General features: G+C 36.8%; 1 protein-coding gene across 2 annotated transcripts in view; it reads right to left on the bottom strand.

Moving 5' to 3' along the window:
- PRKCE (protein kinase C epsilon) overlaps positions 1-23,434 on the bottom strand; it is a 288,247-nt gene that overhangs the window by 85,555 nt on the left and 179,258 nt on the right. For both annotated transcript variants that reach the window (XM_063152058.1, XM_063152060.1), the window contains exons 4-10: positions 23,272-23,306; positions 21,718-21,803; positions 19,914-20,046; positions 16,973-17,115; positions 15,710-15,806; positions 13,987-14,201; positions 12,615-12,788 (exon numbers count right to left, since the gene is read on the bottom strand). In XM_063152058.1, coding sequence (XP_063008128.1) covers positions 12,615-12,788; positions 13,987-14,201; positions 15,710-15,806; positions 16,973-17,115; positions 19,914-20,046; positions 21,718-21,803; positions 23,272-23,306 — 883 coding nt within the window. The remainder of the gene's footprint in view (positions 1-12,614; positions 12,789-13,986; positions 14,202-15,709; positions 15,807-16,972; positions 17,116-19,913; positions 20,047-21,717; positions 21,804-23,271; positions 23,307-23,434) is intronic.

Genomic DNA, 23,434 nt, shown 5'->3' on the forward strand with positions numbered 1-23,434 from the left:
TTTATAAAAATAAACAGGCTGGTTTTCTTTCTACTATTAATTAACTGATTTCACTCTATGTGTCAGAAAGAAGCATGATCATATTTATTTTCCTAACCTCAGGTTTTTATTTATTTATAATCAAATTTTAAACTGGAGTGTTCTGTCCCTGAAGCAGCAAAACTTTTCAGCATATTGAAGAATATAATATATAAACAACCTCTTGCTCACAGTTGGCAGTATCTAGAAAGCAATAATTAGGGAACTGCATTTTTGTAAAACTATAAAATAAAAAAAATGGGCCGGAAGGGACCCTAAAGATTATCTAGTTCTGATCCCTGGGCCATGAACAGGGACACCTCCCACTAGACCAGGTTGCTTAATTAAAAATTATGTCAAGGGCTCATATAATTATTTTAAAATAAATAATACACCCTCTCCCTCAAATGCAGTAACTTCCAAAGTATTTGTCTTACTTTTATGGCAGTTGTGGGGTTATGTAAAGGCAAAGAGAGGGCAAAGTCTTTGTCTTTCTTAGCTCAGGATCAAAACCCACACAGAGGCCACAAGAACTGAACTGACAGACCCACACAGCAAGCCAGTAAAGCAGAATGATGCAACCAGTTTCTGCTAACTCACCAGACTTCAAAATAAATCTCATGTTTTAGGAGAACAAGAACACCAGTGGGATACATTTTTCGCTATACGATTACAAAATGTTGAACTCATAGTTTATATTTGCCCCACTGGTTTTATGTTGCATTTCTACAACTGTTCCTGGACTAAAACATGTCCAGGGAATATAACATGCTGTAAGCAAGGCCCAGTGTAATTTTTCATTCTAAGAAAAAGTATATGAATCATTAAAAAATGTTCTGTGAACTAGGAACAAAAGAGCTGTGGGAACAATTTGCACGAACTTAGCCTTTGTGATTCAGTAAATACATCAGCAGTGATTTGAACCTTCCCATTCAGTACTTTGTGGTTGTGCTAACTCAGCATTTCAAAGCAAACTTCCGTTCCACTAACACAATTTCCCATGTCTTTAGTTCCATAGGGGAGAGAAAAACTTTTGAAAATTTTACCTACTTTCACCTCGAGGCTTCATGAGACTCCTTTCAAGTTTATACCCTAAGGTTTCTATGGGACAAGGATTTACACAATTCAAAGGAGAGCTTTAAGGAATGGTCAGAAATTACTACTTTTTAAATTAACAGACATCTATTCTTACAGGGAAAAAAGAAAGAAAAGCAAAAATAATTAAAAACCTCAGATTTTTTTCTCAACAGATTATCATGCTTTTAACCTTTCAAGCATTCTACTTCAACCATCCAATAATTTTATTTGTATTCTGCTTATCTTTCTGAGACCATCAGTAACTTAACAAAGGCAGTAACTTGCAAGCAAAACTCATGAGTAGGACCAAAAAATTATATAATTCTTCATTGTATCATGATAAGATCTGACAACCTCTTTTTCCCCCCAGAGTTTAGATTTCTTTATTCAAATATAACAGAGTGAATTCAGCTTGCCAAGACATTATGTTCTCTCTGCTATTACTTGAATAATTTAATTTAGCATTTGTTTCAAGAACATTTTCAAAAAGAACCCATAAACTCATATGTCCTCTAACCTCTTCAAGCAGTAGCTTCCTCATTTCCTCAAACAATGTAAACAACTTTAAAAACAACACACTACTAATGGATAAAACATTACTTTTCTCTGTACAAGGCCAGTAAATATACCCCCTTTCTGTCAAAGCTATTTACAGAATGATGGTAACTGTGCAATCAGATAATGGTTAACCAATTTTAATGAAGTCTGCATTGGCAATCAAATCCTGGACTTGGTGATATTTAGGTTCTGGGGAGCTGCCTGTGGCTTCAGAGACCCAAATCATCAGTCTAAATCCAGTTAAAAAGCAGAGTGAAACAATACTCAGATATTAGGTTACACATGTGTCTGAGATTACATGTTAGCCTAAGGGATATTTGAACCACTTTGAGTGTTTTATATAATAATACCACATTGAAGAGCACTGTAGAAAGCAGTTAATCTCCTCAGGCATATCACTCAGCAACAATTCTTTCCTAACTTTTCCCACAGATTCATGGCAAATTTCCAAAAGTTCAGAGGTTTGGTGAGTTTAAGCCTCTTTAAATTCAGATTCCTATCTAAAACTCCCTCATTTCTGATCCAGAAATCTCATTAGATATGATCTTCCCCTTACTCATTATGCTAGAAAAGCTCTGCAAGCTTCCTTTCCTATTGCTGTTGCAACACAGTAGCTGTCATTAAAGGACTTGTTCTCGAATACTGCAAGCACGAGAATGAGTATTCTCAAGGCAGAATGGCTGAGGCTTCAGGAACATGACCACCAAGCTTCTCACACCTCAATGCAACCAAAAAGAATTTAATCAGGAGTTATTCACACCACAGAGCTATGCAGAATTTTGAAGTCCTGAAGACAGACCTTCTTCCTGGCCAAACCTTATTTTATTTTCACTCTTTGACTGTCTAAAAATACAAGAGAGATTTCTTGCATGCCCAAATAATCTAATTAATTTCTCTTTTAGAGCTTGTCCCTCACTGTATGGGTCCATAACTAAATAATGTGTTATATTCACCAAGATATCCGACACACCTACTTTCCCTTCTGAAAGTTGTGTATACCAAATCATTTCTGTAAGAAATGCTCACTTTTAAATGTACTAAAAGTGGCTGAATCAAGTTTTAAAAAAGCTTTATTTCATTTGGACTTGATGAACATTGCAGGTCCCTTCCAACTCAGTGTATTCTGTGATACTGTGATTTCTACTTCAGAAATCCAAGAAACACTGCAGACTGATAATTTGAAAGAGGATGGCATCACTCTTTGGCATGCTTCTTAATTAAGTCTAATGAATTATGCATGATGCCCTTTTGGCTCTGGCATGGCATTGCCAGCTGTGGTTCACTGCTTATCCTTCTGAAGGGAAAGCACAAGATAGTGTAACACTTCTCTCTTTCTTTCAGTACCTTTCCTCTCAGCAATGGAAAAAGCAACTTGAGAAGTGTTCTATCAAATTTACTATATACTGTTTACCTGCATTACAACATGTAATACTTCTTCCATGTAATGTATGGAGAAGAAAACACTCTGGACATGCATAATGAAATATCTGCAGGAAACCCTGAGTTTCTTCTATCTGACAAACCTCGCTCAGTATTATAGTTGGTATTTCCAGGTGCTCAGACACATTATTTCACTGCTCCAGAAGATTATGAAAATATACTGCAGCTACCTTAGTTTTGAGATTTTTAATGGCATAGACAATATTTTCAGAAATATCACTTATAAGAAAAGGTGCAAATATTTATACTGCATTATAGGGATGTCTCTTTGCAGATGTGGTATTAAGAGGATTTCTCTGCTCCATATGGGTGAACAAAATGCAACATTCACCAATTAACACCTACAAAAAACAAAAAACAAAAAAAAAAAAAAAAAAAAAAAAAAAAAAAAAAAAAAAAAGGTGCAAAGTGCTATCTGATTACATGCAAACCTGACATCTTTGGCACAGGTACTCTGGAAAAATATCACCATATGCTTTACATTCTTCCTGGGCATCTGCTTTGGCACTGTTAGAGACTGGGCCAGACATGGTGCTGGTCACTCTGCTCATATGTCTGATGCAGAGGTTCATGAGAACAGAATTCAGTTTTGGCTTTTCTTTGGCCTTTTATACAAAGCAGTTCTCAAAAGGGGATGAAATGAATCTAGCAAGAGGTTTAAAATTCACATTTCAAGCAAAAACTGCGTGAGCACACAGGATTAATGAAAACCTATAAATATACGCAAAACCCCTAGTCTACATATAATATTCCCTGTTCAACATGTTTTCAGAACCCTTCCTGAAATTGAAGGTCTTTCTGAATATCCATTGATCTGTGTAAGCCCAACATACTACCCTATTTTGCTCTTATGAAAAACATGAGTTATCTGAGCCAGGCTTTTTCAATGCCTACTGAAAGTCATTATTCATACACCTCTCTTCACTGTCTGGATTTCTGTAGTTCTATAAATGCAACAGTGACCTTTAAAAGCATTAATTGTATCTGCTTTATTTTCCATACTTTCCTGTTTCCACAACTTGATTAATTTTTGGCAAAGCATATGCTTCACACAGCTGAAAACTCTGGCAATTCACAAGTATAAATTAGTTAGACAACAAGAAACACTGTCCAAAATTCTGCTATCATTTAAGCCATCTTAAACCCTCTGAAATGAGTAAAGCAGCACAGAAGAAAATAGTGTGTTTTATTTTCAGGGCATAGTTTTTTCTACAACTCAGGAAGCAGTTTTAAGTGGCAGAACTCTTTGTGATTTTAATATTGGGTTTCTGAAAACAGAAAAGAGAAAATAAGTACCAGCACAGACTTTTCAATAAACTACTTACCAGTAAGAGTATTCCAAGTTAGTTATTTTGTGTGATTCTGTGAAGCTTGGGAAAACTTATTTATAGAACCTTATGAAATGGATCCCATTTTTCCTTCTATAGGCTGAATGCAAAGTTAAATACCTAAAAGGACAATTTTCCTTCTTGTGAACTTGGCAAGGTGCCCATACTCTGTAAGAAACAGTTGCAACTAGGTCTTTCTTGGTTATATTAAGGACAAAAAGTGGTGATTTCTCTAGGTCACAACTAAGATTACAGAAATATGCAGACTTATTACTAGCTGGTATTATCCTGTACACTATCAAAGTAGCTAAGTTTGTATGGCAACCTTCAGAAAGCCTTCCACTCTTTGCATTGCTATGAACGGTGTACTATAAGCACAGCCAAGATTTGGAAGGAGTCATTTACTATTCAAGTTTCCTCAGTTCTGAACAATCACTTTTTAATGACTGATCAGGTGACTAGAGGATAACAGAAAGCCTTAACAATGAGATACATTTTACCTGTACATGTTGTATATATTTATGCTTAGTGTTTCTTACTGTTTGTAGAAGTTGTAAACACTCTTCACCCAGTGCTTCAGCCTTGGTGAAGACGCTGTGACTCACAGGCCCACCATTGACACAGCACTGACTCCTCCAGAGAGACACTTCTCTTAAAGGCTGAGTTGATGCTATAAATCACCTTTGTCATAACTTTCAGGAGATAGAACCATGTGCTGAATACTTCTCAGCTTACAGAATGGCCTTGGGCTCCACTTATGGAGGTTCCCTACATGCTCCTTACATGATGCAAGCATGAGACTGTGGACTGGGCATGGCTACTCTTACACAGCCCAAAGTAACTATGCAAGAATAAACCCTGCATCAAAACCCCACGTTTGGTTTGCAAAAACTACTCACCCATAAGTGAGATAAAATGGCATCAACAGTGTAAAAAGAATCTGATGGTATGGTTTTGAGAAGAGGAGATAAAACTTCAAGCTATACCCTACCCAGGTTTGGCCCCTATGTGGTGTATGGAGCAGAAGACAAGTTATGCTAAAATTACTCTGTGTAGATGCTAAAAAAGCAAGGAAAATTTTACTAAACTTGCAGACTCAGATGTTTTGTAAATGCCACTTCATTCCCATGGTGAAATTCTCTTGTGTACAATTATAATTTATTGAGCTTACTGTTGTTACCAAAAAAAAAGTTGCATTAAAATGCCCACATGAATTCCAAAGAGAATCATTTCCTGCATGTAGAAAATAGGCTGCAGAAGAATCAAATTTTATATGTGGTTTCCTTTTTCCTGACTCTTCCTTTGGGGTGGATTAGTTGTTTACTTGTAAGAGCAACACCTAACAAACACAGTATAAAATGTTTCCCCATAACCTCTTGTGTGTGTCATGGGCTTTCTTTAAATAGCATTTAAAACAGTCAACTGGCATAAACAGGCATCCTAACAGCTAGCCATGTGAGCATGATTATTTTTCACCTATTTGAAAGATAGGTTTTATCACTGCAAATTTATTTTTATCCTGAGCCTATTGAGGCAAATTGTGAAAATTGTTTTATGGCCATGAAATACAAGTAAAAGCTCAAAGGGTTCTAGGACAAGGGACCAGTGGGTCATGTACTCAGGTCATTTTTGTCCAAATAAGGGAACCTACAACAGTTGTGAGGATGGTCTCAGGATGTAGGTGCAGAGGAAGGACAGAAAGAAGGCCACAGCAGATGTCTGCAGAGTGACAGGTCCTGTTATAAACCAGTTCCTTCCAAATGATGCTGCCACCAGTCATATTATCCTTATCCTTCCCACTCTCCCAAGACAAAACTAAACTGAAAGCCATAATACAGCTTTAACACACAGCACTTCATTTAAAGCAGCAATATTAAATTACGCTGCTAGATGTGGAACAGTACTGTGTTTCCACAAGAGCTGTAAGATTAAGAATGCCAGATCAGGAACCAAGCAGAACGATGTTAACACATCCACAGCACAAGATTATACAAAGATTCTGGGCACCCAGAAAGTGAGGGGACTACCCCAGTTTCAAAGTCCCCTACCCCCTTCACGGTGTTTGGATGACAGTGCTCCTGTCTCCTCTAATCTCTGCTAAAAGACAGACAGACTGACTTGACAGGGAACTTACTGGCAAAGCATCTGGGTAGATACTCTGAAAATTTCTCCTTTCAAGCATGCCTCAACTGGAGAAACACACTTTTCCCAAGATCAGAAGGGGTTAATATGTAATTCCAGCTACTCTGTCCAAGAGATATGAAAAGAGCACCTTAAAGGCCCTTAGCTCTACCTGTTATCCTAAAAACCTCCTGCCTGCACATGATCAGATCAGGATTAAAATCCTGACGCTGAATTTTACACTTGGCTGCACTAAGATGTCTTTAACACAGTGAACTACTGACACAGTTAACTCTAAAACCCCGACAAGGTTAAAAAAGAAGCCAGCACGAACTGCAGCTCCATGGCGGCAGTTGCGGAGCCCTGGCCGCAGCCGCTGGCTCGGGACTGCTCCCGGGATCGTCCAGGCCTCAGCAAAGCAATCCACGAACTGCAGCTGCAGCACTCGCTTGTACACATGCAAACGAGGAACAAGCCCCAGCTTTGAGAGGGTGTGAAAGAGTCCCGTTCAGTTTGGGTGCCACATCACAAAAGCAAATCCTTCCTGTCTGAAAGAGGAGCATTTAGACTCCTCTGATTGATGCTGGAGGAGTCATTTCTCCTGTGGGCCCTTGATGAGCCTGGCTGCACTGCTAGCCTGACTTGGAGTTTAACACTGAAGGGACTGATGTGAACAATGAATCTTCAGTGAGCTAACCAGGCTTTAATAATCCTTCAAGAGCAATAGCAATAACTGAGCTGCATAATAGCAAGTTTCCCAAAATGGGGTCGTCATGCTGGAAACAGGGGCTTGTGTGTGTGAGAGAGACAATGATTACAGTATTTAATTATCAGATTCACTGTTCCAACTATTCTTGACCACAGTGTCTACTTTCAGACAATCCAGTGATCGTGGTCAGTGCATCCACACTGGGTAGCAGTCACCAGGAAAGCTAAATATAACGTATACACAATACAAATTTCTGAAAAACCTTATTCTGCCAAAATTCAGTATATTTACAAAACTTCTTAACTGTATGATATACAAAACACCACCAGGTACTATTCTAAATTCAAGTGCTTCAGGAAATACTTTGAAGAAAAGATCAAAATTAATATATTTTAATTTCTTATGGTATGTACTGCCTGTATAAACCAGGATTTGGAATTTAAAAATACCTACTATTGTACATACTCTGTGTATGTGCATATATATTGCAACATAGAAAAACAAAATATTTAAATTAGGTTTGAATATACATGCATATTAATTTTATTAAAATATTTATTAATTAATGCATTAAAATATTTTAGCATTAAAATAGCTAAAAATACAGGGCTTAATTTAGTCTTTTGTCTCACACGTACAAATCCACTGAAGCAGGGATAATAATGAACAGAATTGGGCCCTAAAAAGTTCTAATTTGACACTAATCAGTAATAAAAGGCAATGCAAACTTGTGTTAAACTGATTACACCCCTATAGCAATATCTGTATAATGGCTTTAGCTGCTTAGCAACGAAAGTACAAGAATACCAGATAAAATGGATTATAAACTCTGATTAGTCCCAGATGAATGTAACAGTGGCAAGTCAGTTGGGTTAATTTGCACTGTATATCATAAACGACACTCCTGTGAGCTATAATGGCAGAAAACATTGCATTTTTGTTTTGGTACAAATACACATAAAAGAAAAAAGACTTTATTTAACCTTACCAATGACAGTTTTGGTCACATACTACAAGGATTCTTATTAAATTAACTTAGAAAACATGACTTAGAGAAATCATAAGAATGATGATGGTCTTTCCCTTTTTGTTTTGTTCTACAGTTTCTTACAAAATAAATCACTTTAAAAACAGAACTCCATTTTTTACCTTTCCACTGGACTTGCAAACCCTTTTTGGAAATATTTAAATACAAGCCATAGTGGAAGGAAGACTAATTACACTGGGATTTTAGAGGGGTCTGATGCAGAAAGAGGTTCGGGGGTTTTCAGAATAACAAAGGGACATAATGACAGCTGAAATGGAAAAGGACATCCTGAATTTCAGCTTTATAAACACCAGACTTGTAGCATTACTCAGAGTGTGCTAGGTGCAGTGCAAACAGCAGAAAGGAGTAACACCTGAAGCACAGAACTCACAACCCAGGATAAAGCAGCAGTAAGGCACCAGGAACAGTTAAGGGATCAGCACAGTCACACTGGGTCACTACAGCCCCTTCTCCATGTCCCCCTGCCATGTCACATGGCTGATCTCTGCCTTACAACACCACAACACAGGAAAAAAGGGAACAGCCTTGCAGGTCAGCCCAGGAGCTATGCTATGGATACATACACTGATTTAAACACTGAAAGGAAGAGGAATGTTTTTATGGGTGGCATAAGTCTGACTGTTCAGCTGTAGTAACTGACTTTGTCTATCCTTCATTTAACTACTTGTTTCCTCTAAGAGAAATTGCTATAATGTTGACTAAACATCCTTTACAAGTTCTGCAGCTCTATCATTCAACAGGAACATTTTTTGCACTAAAAATACTCTCTACTACATCTGTTGAACATAGTGTTATGACAAGAGAAGGTGAGCACTATTTTCAAATTTATCTGATTTTTTGAAGTTGGATAAAAAAACCAAATGGCAGATGTTAAAAACAGCAGCTCTCTAGTCTTCTAATTTTATACTGAATTATCATAATAAAGCTTTCACTGCCTTAAATAATTTAAATACCATTTTATTTCTTAAGTATTTATTAGGATAATTCATTATAAATTATAGGGTGTGCACATACATGTGTATGCATCTCAGAGGGTAGAGGTCTAGAAAATTTTAAGTACTTATGAAGAAAGTTGACAGGGGTGTAGGAGGAATTAAATGAAGCTACTTATATTTTCTAGACCTTTCCATAAAAAGCACTTTAATTCTCACAGTTCAGAAACATCCAACTGAATGAAGACAAGGAAGTCTTCAGAGAAAACACGTCTAAAAACATTTAAATCCCCTTTGTCAGACACCTGACTGAAGCATTACCAATGAAACCTCATGGTAATACTCTTCTATAGCTGATCCCTGAAGCAGGGTATGATCTGAGTGGGAAGAGGACACTGAAGAGGGGACCTGGGCAGCATCAGATTACTGCCAGGTAAGATACCCCCTACTGAAAAGTCAAGGGACAAACACATTAAAAAAGAGGAGACATGAGGAAGAGTGGAAACAAAATTAAACCCTGAAAATGCCCTATGTTTTCTCAATACCTTTACTGAGAAAAAAATACCTACACAATGAAGTCCTGAATAAACCAAAGATGGTGATCAGCAAAGGTCAGTTGCTACTAAATGCTGCACCCTGTATGCTAGGCCTTGGGCAGGTTCTGCCATGGGAGTGCCAAATACAGAATGCAGCATTCATCGCTCCTATTCCCACTGAGAGACCACAGGCAAAACACAGCTCAAACATCTGAACATGCTGACAGACACAGTGACCATACCCTGGCAAAACCATACCCTGCCATAGGTAAGAGTGTTGAAAAACACTGTCCAAGGGTGACACAGGGTTACAAGATACGCTGCACTAAAAGAGTTAAGCTCCTTCCACAAAAAAATCTAGGTCAGCTGATGCCCTGACTGTAGATTTTACCCTCTTTCTGATGTGTAGGACTGGGTTGTGGAGCTCATTCCTCAAACTAATGCAGACAAAACATCCTCTATCACCTTTGCACACTTTATTCCAAGCTTTGGAACTCTCTCAACTTCCAGATCACTGAAGCATATTTCAAAACTATTCCTGAAGTACTCAAAACAAATTATATATTTTTAAATAGATCTAAAATGTTGATTGGGGGGGCAGTAGTGGCTCATTTTTTGATGAGCTTTAAGCAAATTTGTTTGATCAAACTTCGCTTTTGTATTAAGCAGGAACATAAGAAATACCAGTCCCAAGAGTATTTCTGTAAAGAAAGGAAGCTAGATGGAATTGTTAAAAGAAATTAGATATATAGGGCTAAAACCACACATACAATGTGTGTACAGGTATGTGTACATTAAGGTACATTATATGTGTACATTATATATGTGCATTTAATGTATGACATATAATATATGTCAGTGTTAGGCATTATTTGGCACAATATCTGTATTCCAAAGTAATTTAAAATATTATCCCTTACTTGCTGTGGTAATAACAGATTCATTCAGTAAGTGACACTAATGAAAAGTCTGCTCCATGTAAAAAATAAATAATACTGAAACGTACTTACTGTAAAAAGCATATTAGGCAAATTTTCTGCAATGTCTTCAGCTGATTGCTGAAGGACAACACTGCAGCATACAAAGTCAAACTTCTACATCTGCATTTTTGTGGAAGAGGAACAAAGCAAGTAATCTCATTACATAAATACAACCTCTGAGTGCTTTGACAATGGATACTGACTCAACCTTCCCATTAAGTCCGGGTGTATACAACAAATCCGTTCTACTTGAAATGTAAAATTTAATTCCAGCATGATCACTTCAGGGACCAGTTCTGCAAAGTACAGCCACCATGCCATGGCACACAATAGCAGTGTAAGTAACTATATACTACTTGAAACACACTTAAAACTCATTGTACTACAGCCTTTGTCTCAATGAAGCTATTTTAACCACAGAATATGTTTGTTCAAGCAAGTTTCTCTACCTGATTTTCCACTGAGCCTGAGAAAATCATTCAGTGACTAATTTACTTCGTACATTTTCATTTGTTGCCATTCATAAATCATGTGGACTCTTAGCAGACATACTGCTTTTGCTTTTTCATATATTTTGGTGTTTGGTATTTTCATTCCTTTAGAAAGAATTATTTGTAAATTTTTCATATGACATGCTCAAGAAAACCCTTCAATTTTTCAACTATGGATTTTTAATTTGATTAGGTATCACTTGGTGTAGTTCTGATTGTTTGATAAGAGACGCTGGCCTACGACTTGTAACTATAAACCACTTCAGTATGAATTCTTCTGAGCTCAAGAAAAGACACAAACTGCAGTTTTTCTCTGTTAAGAGATCTAGGAAGAGAGAAGGCAGTGAGAAAAACTTCTGAATATCTTTGATGAAAGGCTTTGAAGAGCAAGGAAGAAGGCAGAAGGCGTGGTACAAAAGAGAAAAGAGCAGACCAAAAATACAAAAGGAAAGGAATCTCCAGGAAATCAGAGGAGTAGCAGGAGAATCTTCTGTCATAATTTCCTTAATGTACTACTGATCTTTACCAATGTTCTGACACATGGTTCACATCAGGCTGCTGATATATTTATTTACACTCCAAGGAGTTCACTCAGTCCTAAAAGTCCCTTTCTGTTCAGAGAGTTTATACCTCACCCCACTACAATCCCTTAATAACTTCTTTCATCTGAAACAACATGCTTAATTCTAGTTATAAATTTTAAAATAATATGTTAAGACATTTTAAGAGTATGTTCACACATAATAAAATTCTGAATGTGAAACACCCTCCACAGACATACACGCCTTCCTGGGCCACTGCTTGTGCCAACTTCAAAGCATATAAAATCCTAGCACATTTTCACTATTTTAAGAACTGTATAAACCTATTAAGTGTTTGCTGTTTCTATATTCAAGCCACCATAATCTTGATCCTGCTAGCCATTTTCCTATGGCTTTCCCACTGTACTATTTATCTTTCCTAACAATTTTGCTGGAAGATCTTTTAGTCATTGCTTTTCTGCAATTCTACACACAAGTATTCCACACTGGATGCTAAAAACATTTGGACTTAATTCAACAAGTGATATGCCCTATTAATGTACCAAAGAAACAGAAAATGGCACTTCAGTAGATGCCATTTTTGTGCATTTTATGCATGTGGATTTTTAAAATTTTTTAACTCATTTACTGCCATCTCCTGGTACTTACAAGGTAATAGTAGTTATGCTTTTCAGCAGCAGCCAATGCTCCTGTAAAATACCACTGAAATGGCAAAAAAACTTACCAGAAATATTTTCAAAATATTGCTGTACTTTTAATGCTGCTTTCTTTCAATCTGGAAATAATCAATGTTATTCCTTGGGCAGAAACTGGTAAAAGACTTATGTAGCTTACCTTTGTCTGGAAGCAGCAGTAAAGTTGTGTTAAATATGGATGTTTCCGTGCTAATGCCAGAATTCTCTTTTCTGTCATTGTACAGTCTACATCATCATCTTGAAGTATGACATCTTTCTTCAAGACTTTCACTGCATATACTTCATCTTTTCCTTTTAGCTCAGCTAACATTACCTAAACCAAAGAAAAATTCTCTTTACATTTGGACAACAGATGTCATAAATGCAGGGTTTCATATGAGTTTGACTGCCCTGAAAATAGAAAGATTGTTACATACTTGCCTAAATGAAGCTGCAAGTTATAAAATAAAAAGTACTGTAATTTTAGAAGCACACACCTCTAAATTCTTTAAATTTGAAACAGAATGTATCTGTTCTGTTTATTTGTTAAGTATCTTAATGAGTATCTATTAGTGAGGTCTCAAAAACTAAACAAGGAAGTTAATGTAAAGCAGAAATTTATTTCCCACTTTTATCTCCCACTTCTGGTAGTGAGATTTGAGTGTGATGGACTTTGTATACAATCCAAAGTTACCATTCCAGCTGCTTTCAAGTTGTTGATTTTAACTACTACTATTGTTTAAGGTTCAGGCCCTATATTCTGTTTAAGGTCACTTCTGGCTTGGAGCCAGGACACTCTTCAGAGAAAGGATTAGAAAACAGGGACACAAAAGAACTGCTTCACCCTGTTCCCTGCATGTGAAGTTCCCGTAATATCAAGGAAGGAAGAGTGTACTTCTGAAACAGAATCATATTTCAGTCCTCCTCTTTGATTCCATCGTGCACAGCAGTGTGAAAAGAAAACCTGTAAGCCCTCTAAACACAGCAATGTCCCTTTCACCCTCACCAATTCCCTACTTTGTGGGAGCTCTGGTGAGTTACATCTCTGCTGCTTATACTGTATTTTGGGCAGCCCTGTCATATCTGAGTGGAAATGCTTCAGTTCTGCTTCCTCCAGCACTGAACACACCCACTGAGGAAAAACAAGCATGCACAATGTTTTGTGAAATAAGTAAACTTGAACTGGGAATTATCAAGAAAGTGAATTAACCCCACAGCATTACTCCTGACCGGATTTTTCCTGCTTGACGACAAGCAATTTTGTTGAACAGAATGTATGTAGCTCTAATGAAGCACTGACATTTTGTTCCAAAAGGCTTGACTGTAGTTAACAAAGTGAGCTAAAGCAGAGAAGGCCAGCTCATCAGGGGACTGATACTTTTGATCTATTGAGTAAAAGAAAACCCCTAGGCTGGAAGCGCTTCCTGAATGTCAATATGAACACTTCCAAATCGGTACAGTCAAAACCACCCCTGAACACTAGCTTAAAAAAAAAAGAAAAAGAAAAGAACGGGAAGAAAAAAACTACCCACCTTTCCAAAGCTGCCTTTTCCTAATACTTTGATGAAGTTGAACTCTTCAAGACCTATTCTCTTGCTCTGGGCCTGTTTGACCTCCCCATTTTCACCATTCTCCCCAGGTTTGTTAAGCTGGTTGTCTGTTGATGTTGTAGCTGTTGCTCTGTGTTCCTCTCCCCGATTGTCAAAAGATAATGCTTTCCTAATGTTGTTTTCCAGCTCTTTGATTTCTGTGGAAATGTGAGGAAAAGTTAGTTTTGACCAACTGTCAGAAAACCAGCCTTGTTAGTCTGTATCAGCATGGGAAGGGACATCCATCATCTCTGAATGCTGTGTTCAAGAGCACTCTGTGGTTAAGAACACATATTTAGCAAACTGCTTCTCCACCTTACAGTAATCAGCCAAACCCCTGCTCTAACAGGAAGGGTGGCCTTTTAAAATGAACTTAAGAAGATGACATATCCAAAACTTGAAAGATAAGTCAGAATAGTAGCCAAATAGTTGTTCTAGTGACTTTGGGTGTTCCTGTACCACAGAGAAGCACTTTGTTTTGAATATCCCTATCTTCCTGCAGCACTTACTCATCTTCCTGCTTAAGCATTTTAGAGCTGTGTCTCCAAAAGTTCAAAGGACAGTTGGGCGTCCCACTCCTTGAAATCAACATGAATGGAGCATCTTATTCAGCTCCAGCTGTTATCAGATGCCTGCCAATAAAGTGTTTGACCACTTCCTAGTGCTGCTTCAAGCAGCAATTGTGTAGATCTGCTAAATGGTTCTGAAGGTTTCTCAGTATTAAATACAGAGAGTCCTGGTGATTAACAGTCCTCAGGGTCTGCCCCAGGCTCCTGCATGGTACTTCTGCCTGATGGCCTTGGAAACAACAACTTTGCTGCACAGCTATAAATGTCAAATCAAAGAGAGAATTTAGACAAAATCTTTGTTCTTATTTTAAACAAAGCATCAGATATTTTTAAAAAATAATGATTTTATGAAAATAATGTTTTGTGAAACCAAAAGGTTGACAAATTTAACTCAGTTCTGGATTCAAAGGTCACAGATTTCTAATTTTTAAAAACAATTCAATCAGACTCAAAAAATGCTGCTGAAATACACATTCTGTCTATCAGCTGCACAGCTCAATGAAATCAGGTCATATCAGGGAAGATTAAAATGCCTGTGTCCCAACCTATGCATAAAATAAATTGCTGAAAGGAAACATGGTTTTAAGAAGCCTCTAGAGATCACATGGACATGCTAGCATAGCCTGTCTAGATGGAAGTTTTTATTATTACAAATGTTCAACATGGAGTTGAACTACAAGGAGTCAATTTTATCTCAAAAATTTATTAACGGATGGGTTTTCAGGTAAATAAAGGCTCTCTCTCAAGTTCTGTGTTACTATTTAAAACATTTTCCAGTCTTACAACAGAATATATAAACTACTTCCATAAATATATTTTGTTCACAAGGACCCATGTAATAAACTTAATAATGTCTTAAGATGACTGTTTTATAATTTTCCCTTTAAAAGCCACCTAATTTCACAGATTTAAATTAAATGAGAAACAATTATTTTTTTTAAAGATTTTACAGTTCATAATTTTAAATGCTTTAATTTCTGGTGGTAACTGCTTTATTGATTTGCATCTACAGAGGCTCATGATCATAGATTTATTTTTTACTACAGGAAAATGTGTGACAAAATATGTTAGATAGGAAATAAAAGGATCTGTTTGACCTTGATCACATGGAGAGGTTGGTGCTGATTTCGACCTATCTTCTTCTGACGACGCACATCCCGGAACCGGTGGTTGAGTCTCTGCACCTGCAATTAGCTAAGAACAATTCCAAAAGGGGTGATCTTCCTGTGCCATGAGGAAATGTAATTCAACTACTTTAGCTCAGAGGTAGAACTATGAAGGAAAGTGAAGATCTTCTACCCCTGCGGATTCCCACTGGCAGAACCTCAGCCATACAGGAGATGGCATCACACTAAATGGAAGCCATGGTACAAAGAGAGAAAAAGCAGGCAACTGAAAGGAAAGCAGGTTCTTAGGATGAAATAAATTTAGTGTATATACCCAGTGAGTGGGAAAGTTTTGAGACGCCATGTTGAGTCTGTATTCAAATTCACCCAGTAAATATATTTAACTGCATATGTATCAGCAAGCACTGCAAATTACCTCACACAGTAACACCATGGCAACACCTTTTCCCAGGAGTGTCAGATCAATTAACTCATTCTGGAGTTTCCTACATTTCTGTAACGTTTTGAAACAGCTTACAAGGGATCCCAGTGTGCAATAAGCAGGAAAATGAACAGAAGCAACTGTCAATGTTTAAAGAAATTATGGCCCAAATTGCCTTTTTCTGTGAGACCAATGAGTCTGTTGTGGCAATCATGCAAACAGAAATACAAAGTGTGGACTCATTGTCATCCAGGATACACATCATCACTCAAGGATAACGGCACCAGTTTCGGATGCACTTGGGGTGACCTATGCTTTTTATTTCTACAACAGCCTGGTTTTCCCTACAAAAGGCATGATAACTCCAGAACTGTAATCTGGCAAACGTCTCCTCTTCATGAGAATCAGCACATTGCTTGTTTATCAACATTTACAACACTATGGAGCAGTGCTGTCTGCCAATCAATCAATTAATCTATTATTCAATGCCAATTCTGATGCCATAACAGGCATTTATGTTTTTAACTGTTGCCAGACATTGTCTGTCGGTCAAATGTCCTTCCTCGAAATCCCTCCAGAAATTATAGACTCAAGATCGGCAACATTGTACCAGGTCAAAATGAATTTCATACCAAAGTTCAAAATAGGTGATTTACACTTACAAAACAAAACTCAAAGTCTTAGGTCTGTACTGACATACAAAAAAATTGCTGTGCAAATCATTTGAGGAGGATTGAATCCCAACCAATCAAGTTACAATACAGTCATACTTCTCTGATTTTTTAAAATGTGACAATATGTAGTAAAATTACCTTTTTCCTCCTTTGCCCACTATTAGTGATCTTATCTGGAGTGACTCCAAGATCTGCAAGTACTTTAGCTATGCCTCTAGCATCCACTCCACAGTTTGGTGCCACATTTGTTTCACAGCGTCGATGTACATTCATCTTGCAAACTGCAATGAAACACACAGTAATACAGTAAATTAAATACTATCTTGGCATGCATTTGTCTTATATAAACCTATCAATAACTTTTTCAAACAAATACAATCTCAGTAGGAAAACACTTAGCTGAATTTGAAGGTATACTTCAATGCTAAAGTTATTAGCCTGATTATCATTCTTCTGATATGATAATATAGAGTTGTATTTTCATACAGTGCCCAGAACAGACACAAGAACAAATGAAACTAGCAAATGATATTGTAACTCTTAAACTAATTTGAATTAGAAGAAAATTCCTTCAGATCTTGAATTTTAACTGTCCACTATGGAAAGTACAACATTAAATTCTTATGTATTATTGCTTCTTACACTATTTTACTGAAGTAGATTAGCTTCTAATGTAGGCAGCCATAAAATTGACAGCACTTTAAGTTTTAATAAAAATTAAGGGTTAAACACCTGCTTTATTTATATGGCAATCCTGTTACTAAGCTCGTTCCCTTAAATCTCCTGAAACTATTATATTATTATAACGAGAAGAAAAAAGTTACTTTGCTTCCAGATTATGGGGCAGAGGCAAGAACACAGCTCCATTAAAACTCGGGGAGTGCGGATTTGTTAGGAGATGACCTATTTTATCTGAGACTTCAGTGCCCTCTTGTGGAGCAAGGCATAAAGAGAGCACAGCTGCAAGTGTGATTAAATCCTAGATTAATAGTCAATTGTTCAAATTTCTCACGTCTTTATTTTTAGAGAAAAAGAAATCATAAAAATATGTATTTATAAAGTTACATTTCATTATATTTTTCATCAATAAAGCTTTCGTTGTACAGCCGCTAAAAAAACACATTTGCCACTTAGAGTATACCGAGGCACTGAATCTGGCCATAATCATGCACTTCAGAAGGCTGGTGACTTTCCTTTTTAAATATGTTTTAGCTCACAAGAAGAGCAAAAAGAAACAGCTAAACATGGTATTTCCAATGAATGTGTATTCAGTGACAAAACCTCAGCAGTAGGTAAAACGTTTGAGCTAGGAACCATAGAAGTGGACATAGAGGAGCCAAATTGCTTGAAATAGCAGAAAAATTTTGTGCAGTCCCACTTTACGTTTGTGTTTTGTAAAATACATACATAAAGTGGGACTACACAAAATTTTCCTGCTGCAAAAAGATGCACAGGAATAACCAGTGAAAAAACCTGAAGAAGAATAAATCTCTGTTGTACACTCATAGTGTTAATAACCACACTGGGCAAGGAAGTACACCTCTGAAGAAGCACTTGTTAAAGAGAGAAAACCAAGCACAGAGAAAATGATGTTTTCAGTTCAGCTGAGTTCTAGATTTCATGCAGAGAACACAGCATTTTTATAGGCAATAATTTTATGAACAGGGAGAAAGCAACATCGACTCTCTGCACTATTGTTTCTAGGCATCTGCTACACAGTATGAGAAACAACAGTTATCTATAGTATGGTACTTGAGTTAGTATATGAAAGAGAACTCATGAATGTCCAGATTAGGTAGAGAGATACTATAACTCTGGATTTAAAAAAACAAATGAATGGAGGAAAAAGCCCAGATTTAATTGAAAAGTCTTCACTGAATGCATCCCCATCATAATTAAGACAGCGTTTGAGCAAAATCTTCAATAGCTGCAAAGTAACAGCATTTAGAGCCTAAGATTTCCTCACTGTTCACTGGCTGGAACCACAAGGGAAGGCTTGAACTTCAGAAGTCTCATTGTGTATAACTTTGCTGTGAAAGAAGTCTCTTCTTTCCCTTGCTACTCAGCAACTTGTGACATGAAACATCAGGTCTGACCTTCACCTATAGTTATGTGTCACCCTAAGCACTGCAAAGGATATAGTTTTATAGATAAAATATTTATACATGTGACCCCACGCTTCTGCTGTTGAGAAGTGTACATGATTTTTGTATTTATGAGGATGGACCTATCCATAGGTTCCTGAGGCATAACAAAATTAAAATGGCACTATTCTATTAGGCACTACTTTCTAAGAACCTGATAGTAATTTCCTTCATTACATCATTTCCTTCCACCTACAAATGGAAGTATTTTATTAACCATTTCTAAAATATTACTTTGGTTTACAATTGTTTGTACTCTTCTCTCACCCTTTATGTAAATCTGCTTGAAATAATGAGATATGGAATCCAACATTTCTGACAACTAAAATTATACAAATGCACCTTCCAGCCTTATTTTCACATACAGATCCTGTACAGAGTACATAGTCCTTAAGTGGCAGAACATGGTGAATCCTTTATTTTCTGGAATAGAGGGGCTAAGCAGACCATCACAAAGGATGATTTAGTTGGATATCAGAATATTTCATATTCTGGACATGGGGACACAGGACGGGTTCTACCTACTCTAACCAATACAAACCAGCAATTTTTGAAAATGGCATTAAAGGGAAAAGTAGATGGAATATTGATGTTTAAAAAGTTTAACAAACCTGAAAAACACAAAAGGCATATAAACGGAAGATATGCAAATTGTCATGCTCATCATTTTCTGTTAACTTCTAATATCCTGAGTGGCAATAAACCTACAGAGGAGTGAGTGCAAAATGTGTTTCTTAATGTCTGACCTCTGCATCTGTTACTGACTGGTGCTGCCTACAGGGTAAGGACCATGTTCTAACCATAATGGAAATCCTTACATTGCTCCACTACTTATTTTCTATTTACTTCTGTACATGCTAACATAGTGACATGAAGTCTTTCCAAGTCTCCAAGTCACTCAAAAGAAAAAGAAAAGCTCTGAAGTGGTGCCTTACCTTTGCATTGTAAACCTTGTCTCAAAAGACCCCAGAGCAATGAACCACAGTGGTCACAGAAGGTGGGCACTTTGTAATTGTGAATGCTGAACTTGTGAGGCATGTTGACACTGAAACGCTGGGATCCCACTTGCTGAAAAAGGACAGCACAGCATATTTCATTTTAATTAATTTCTTTGCAATCAGTGTATGCTGAGGCCCTGTTGCATTTTGAAACAGAATTCAAATGAGATGAAATAGATCTGTGCCCAGATGATGACCATCACATCAGACACACTCCAGAATTCTTTTCACTACTTTATCTGGGGAAAAGAGGGGGAAGGGCTGCTGCTGTCCAAGAGATAAAGACTAACGTCTACTTCCTAGTACTTTTGGGAACAACAAATACATAGCTATCAGGAAAGATCTCAATGTGGAAGGCAAGGAAGTCACTCCCAATTGTTTTAGGAATACGAGGCCAAACTAATACAGGACTAGAAAAAGAAATATATCATAAATGCTTTACCTTTTCACATCTCACTCTTCTTTGGATCATGATAATGACAATGATAACCTGTTGTGTTCAGGGATTCCAAGGTACAATTATTTACTAATTAAAGGATGTCATTGATAAGTTTTCAGAGTGGCCATTGCACTGCAGGAGATTTATTTTCATGTTTTTCCTTCCCCTTACTATTACCGCTGGCTTTTCTCCAGTGATCTAGTACCCCTTCTAAACAATGAGACCATCAGCAAAGTATGCAAGTCTCCACCAGCCTGGAGCCTGGGAATATAAACCTGCACAAGATTTTGTATATTCCTGTGAGTACTACACAAAACCAGCACTAGCACAACACAGTCCTTTATCACAATTGTATGCATGTGACCACATTTTGGATGCAAAATACTGGTTGTGGACCTGGTATTACAGAATGGTCCCAGTAAGGACAATGCTAGTGAATTGCACAGAAAAAATGAGAGCATGAGTTAATGCCTCAGTGAAACTCATGCTGAAGTCTAAAGAGTAGATTACAACTGCCCCATTACATACAACTCTGATTTTAACTTAAAGGCAGGCTTTTTCAATCCTATGAATGTAGGTTTTTAGCGAATAAAATTATGAAATGTCGGTTTTTTTGTGTGGCCAAGGAACTGTGATCACCCAAGGACCACCTCACCTAAGCCTGTGGTGAAAGACAGCAGGCCCTTGCTGCTGCACACAGCAGGCCAGTGAGCATACATTTGCTTTTCTGTTGAAGCACAACCCAAAAGCTTCTGTGTAAAGAAAAACATTTGCTGTTTATACCTGAGGGCTGAAACTATTTTAAAAAACATAATCACATTTTGACAGTTTGGATGCAGTCTTTCCTGAGGTGAGACTGCAGGCAAATTCTGGTCAGTTGTTTATGTTGGTGTCAGATACCCACCCAAGCATCCCAGCTCTCTGATCAGTCACTGATGGCTGAGCCACACAAAATGCAGCCTGGGAATGAGGGATCCCAGCCTGCTGCTTCTGAATTAAACTAACAAGAACTGTATTAACTCAGAAATGGAGAGAGAATGTTAAAAGTGAAAAGGAGTGGAAAGAGCTCTCTGAAACTGAGCTCAGATGTTACAAAAAGTAATCCAGTTCGAAATAAGTTTCTGTATGATAATTTCCATGTAAATGAAACTGATAGCAATCTAGCATTCCAAAGTACCACAAAATGACCAGAAGGGCACAAAAAAGTCTGTAGCATCTATTGATTCAACAGAGGAGATAATATTATTCTGAACAGATCAAAGACAGAATTTTACATAGAAAAATTAATTTATAAACATTTACCTCATCATGAGTTTCCTGTTTTTTTAAGCCAGCACACTTCGTTATTATAAGTTCATGGCATCTCTTGTGAACTACACAAGTGCAAACTAGAAAGACAAAAACAGATAAAAGAATGAGTTTTCATGATGATTAATTTTAAAGCAGAAGTCTGATCTCAGAAGACTGGAAACACTGGGACTTGAAAGTGTGCAAGTGACTGGTGAGTCCTATGAAATAAGTTGGTTTACAAAAACAGAAGACTATGGACTTTCAAAAGACCAACGAATTTTAAGATAACTAAAGCATATCTGCCAAATATCTCATCCGCAAAACTACAAATTAACTTCTGAAATGTTAACCACAATTTTTCTCAATTTTTACATATGTGATTTGTTTATCTGATGAAGTCCATGATCTCCACATTACATGAGACACAATAACAAAAACAATTCCTGTTTAAAGAGCTTTTAAAAGAAAACAGATAAGAAGATAAGTCATTGTAAAAGTCAAAAGAATAGAAAAAAAAGTCGAATATTCTTTTTGTAACTCATTATCCTAAGTTGATAGCAGTAAAAGGTTTCAGGACGCAAAAATGTTTTGCCAATATGCATCCTGATTACTTAATCAATGAATTACATTTGCAGATATGACAGATAAGATAAACAATTACTAGGTCTAACATACCATAAAATTCAAGGTCATTAAGCAAAGTAAAAACCATCATAATGAAGTAACAAATTTCACTTCCTCCAATTTTGGTCATTGTTGTAAGAAAAAAAAAATAGATCAGAAGTCAAGGTACCTCTCCAGATACCTCTGTGTGGTAATACAGTAATTGTTATTATAGCATGTAAAGATCTATAAAAAATGGCATTCACTTCTTTACTATGAGATTTAATACAGTAATTCTTATTAACGCATGTAAAGCTCTATCAAAAAATGGCATTTACTTATTTAAAATGAGATTGCAGCAAGTCTTTTGTAACTGAAAAATCATAACTAACTTGATGGTTTCTACCTGTTAGATGAGAGTTAAGTACTAACATATCATCCCAAGAGGCATAAAGAAGTAGGAGTACAAGAAAATGAATTGAAAAATGGGAGATGAAAATAAAGCACTTGTGCAGTCTTTGCTATAACCTTCTCTAATGATGACCTCTATAATTATCTCATCTATTTAAACTACAGTCTTGGCAATTACCTGGAATTTTTAAACACAGAATCTTAAACAGAATAAAGAGCTCTCATTTTTAAAATGCAAGACTTGAAAACTGAAGAAGCCAAGATCCGCAGATATGGTTCCCTAGATGGATACACATGAAGATATATCTGGGATCTGATGTTCAGGGCTGTTTGCTGAAGTCCTACTTCATAAATAATGCTTAAGACCAACAGTTTTGAAAACAATTACTGTGACTCGGTGCAAACATTGTATACTTGTTGAGACAAACTTATTCTGATTATCATGTGCTAAATACTTAGCATCGTATATTTATGACGCCTGATAAAAATATCTTATTACTTATATAACATAATAAATATATTTAAACTGTCCTTATGTAGAATTTCTCTTACCTTGACATTGGTATCCCTGTTTTCCTATTACACCCCTGAAAAATAATAAAGTATTTTAGAAAATGAAGAGGAAATGTTCTTAAAAATGAAAATATCTTTTCCTTCCCTTTACTAGACATGCACATGTTTAAAGAAAAGCTTTTCATAACCAATCATCTGATAA

Source organism: Melospiza melodia, chromosome 3 (genome assembly GCF_035770615.1).
Source record: "Melospiza melodia melodia isolate bMelMel2 chromosome 3, bMelMel2.pri, whole genome shotgun sequence".
In the NCBI taxonomy this organism is placed as follows: Eukaryota; Metazoa; Chordata; class Aves; order Passeriformes; family Passerellidae; genus Melospiza; species Melospiza melodia.